This window comes from Gavialis gangeticus, unplaced genomic scaffold (assembly GCF_001723915.1).
Source record: "Gavialis gangeticus isolate Ggan-Ray unplaced genomic scaffold, GavGan_comp1, whole genome shotgun sequence".
NCBI classification, from domain to species: Eukaryota; Metazoa; Chordata; order Crocodylia; family Gavialidae; genus Gavialis; species Gavialis gangeticus.
This window is the reverse complement of record NW_017729005.1, coordinates 3,327,709-3,330,739: the sequence shown is the minus strand read 5'-3', so window position 1 is coordinate 3,330,739 and position 3,031 is coordinate 3,327,709. Positions and strand designations below refer to the sequence as shown.

The window sequence follows — 3,031 nt, the reverse complement described above, 5'->3', positions numbered from 1 at the left end:
GGCAGGGGGCTGTGGTGGGGTGTGAGGAGCACCAGGAGGGCTGGGGGTGGGGGCTATGGGGGTGAGTGAGGGACACTGGCAGAGCCAGGGGGTTGTGGGTGGGGAGTGAGGGGCACCAGCAGGGCTGGGGGGCTGTGGCTTGGGGGTTATGGGCCTGGACTTGTCCTGGTGAATGAATGGGGCAGGGGGAGCTCTAATTTTCCATGATTAAAACCCCCAAATCAAATACCAATATGTATAGGTATTTAGGATTTATTTTATTATAGTGATTGAGGCACTGGTAGGCTTGTAAATTGTTTTAAAATTATAAATATATCAAGAAAACATTGTGTTCAACTGATGCATTTTATTTTATATTTGATGTGAGAGAGAATGTGTAGTTGCTTCAGATTTCAATCTTATGTTTTTTGCCTTTGGTCATCAAACTAAGCATTAAGCTACTCATCTACACATACGCATGGCTGTGACGAAAGTTTAAAAGGTATTTCATTTTTTTCCAAACAGTGGACAGAGAGCTCTGTTTTCAAGACACGTATGCTTTCTACCAGTTCTCAGCTGATGAATGTACCTACCTTTTCTGTGAATTCGAAAGAGATGAAGGATGGCAAAATGGTGTAAAACTGTTGTTGCAACTACTGCCACTTACTCCACCCAGGATTACTGCATGCAACCTGTAAGCATATCCTTTTTTTAACTTTATGGAATGCTCTGTAAATGACTGGGTTAAAATGAAAGAGTTTGCACAGAACTGTGTACATTAGTAATAACTCCCATTTTAGGGTGCCTTCTAGCATAGATATGTTTCATGATACTTAGCATCATGATTAGAAAATCAGTGCAGTCAAATGCAGAGGGCACCCAGCTCTTACATTACCTTGCCATGTGACTTTAGGAAAGTTATTCCACTCTTTTGTGCTGCTTTATTGCTTCTCATTCTTTGTCTGTCTTGCCTATTTAGAGCAGAAGATTTATGAAGTTGGGATTGTGTTTCTGTAAAGCTCCCATCATAATGAGGTGTCAGTCTTGATATTTTATTTCAAATAATTAATACTATTACTGAAATGTAAGTAATAACTGTCCTCTTTGCTGGTAGAGATACTTTTCTCTATAATTTCTTTTCCTACTTCTTGACTTTTAAGAGGATCTTTAATACAGCAAATTTCTAATAGCAACATTAGAAATGAGCAGAATGGCCCTGTTTCTTTGGACCCCAACTTTCAAACTTGGGTCTCTAAATTTGGATAGTATAACAATTAGCCTGCTTTGTAGAGGTGCTGAGGAAAGCAGACCTGAATTTTTCCAACAAAATGCTCAGAGCAGGGACTTCAGCACAGGCTTGTACCTTTTTGTAGGTAAGTCCTTTGCCTACCAGGATACTCCAGAGTTCTGTCAGGGGTTCTCTTGATCTCTCCATTTAAATAGTCTGTTTTTTTTTTTTATAGATATTCCTGGGACACACTGACTAGACCTTAGTGGTAACAGCACCATGTGCACACAGGTAGAGCAGGGACGTGAACTTTGGTCATTTACATCCCAGATCTGTATGCCAAGGGGGGGGAGCATTTTCACAAAATAAAATGTTTGGTTTTTAGGCAGCCTCAGGGGTGGGCAACTCTCACTGATGTGCAGTAAGACTTTCCTTTTTGACTTTTACTAAGAGTTGTGGTCTTTATTATCTCTGAAATTCAGGCCATTGGTTCATGCCTATTCTCTTGAAGGTTTTGAATCAAATGGATACACCAGAAAGTTCTGATGTGTACTCTGTGTAAAGGGTGCTGGGAAGGAAGATGGACTGGAAGATTTTATAGTCCTACTGTTCCAGTATTAACTGTCAGTTCTAATGCAAGTTGTTACTTGTCTTATGTTCTATTTGGTTATTCATTAATGTACATCTCTGGCTTATTCCTGCTCACTTTATTCAAATTGTAGTTGAAGTTGGTTTTCTTTGGGGAGCGCTGTCACCGAAGACTTCTTTTCAGAAGGCTTTTCCTGTCACATTGTCAGGGTTTCTTTTTTTTAATAAATATTGAAGGAAGAGAGTTTTGAATAATGGTATCAGCGTCAGGGGAGGATGATATTAAATAGAAAGTAGGTTTTTCCAATTTGAGAATTCTCACTGCTTGACGTGAATAATAACCTGCTAAAATATAATCCTTAAAGAATAATGGATACTATGCATGGTGTTTACCAAAGTTAACTGTTCACTCTAAATAAATTAAAATGCCAAGTTTTACTTCAAGGCAAAAAGCAATTCTGAAAATCACTTGGCCTGAGATTTTTTTTGTAAGCATTTGTCTATATACATGCACTATTTTTTTTTCTTTTAATGCTTCTGCATTTGTCAAAAGGATGACTGAATACATTGAGCTCATTAGAGGAAAAAGGTAGGAGTAGGAGCACGGAAGAGCTGATAGATGGATGAAGACAGGCGGTGAAGCTTAAAGGAACCAGTGTTTTTCTTTCTCCAACTCCTCTTTTTCTTTGCTCATACTAACTGAGATGGTCTACACACATACTGTTCCAGAAACTGAGTAAGACTACAGTTACAGATTGATATCTGCTGTACTAGTTTTGCTTTGATAAACTTATACCAGGAATGATTTGTCCCATTAAACTTAGGATGCCATCATTTTCTTCATTCACATAGGAAGCCTATACACAAGTGCAGAGGCTGCTCTGATATGCTGGAATTCCAGTGCGTTGGAGCAGACTCAGTTAATCAAGTCTGCTGGAGCATGGCAAAACCATACTCCAGCAGCCTCTTGCATCTCACGTATCAGTGTCCCCATGCTTAAAAATGGCTGCATGGGCACTTGAGCTAAAGCTTGTTTTAACCCTGCTTTAGTTCAAGCACCCCTGCTACCATTTTTAAGTGTGGGGATACATAAGATTCAGCAGCGGTTTAATTAGAGCAGCTCCAAGCATATAGAGACTATAGACAAATGCTTACAAACATCTGAGTGATTGTCCCCATCTCAGTGATTATCAGAATTGCTCTTAGAGCCGGTCTAATTAAAGCACCTCCCTCCAC

General features: G+C 39.6%; 1 protein-coding gene across 1 annotated transcript in view; it reads left to right on the top strand.

Moving 5' to 3' along the window:
• Positions 1-3,031, top strand: part of RAPGEF5 (Rap guanine nucleotide exchange factor 5) — a 267,967-nt gene that overhangs the window by 4,956 nt on the left and 259,980 nt on the right. The window contains exon 4 of the mRNA XM_019508540.1: positions 505-673. Within this exon, the coding sequence (XP_019364085.1) occupies positions 505-673 (169 nt within the window). The remainder of the gene's footprint in view (positions 1-504; positions 674-3,031) is intronic.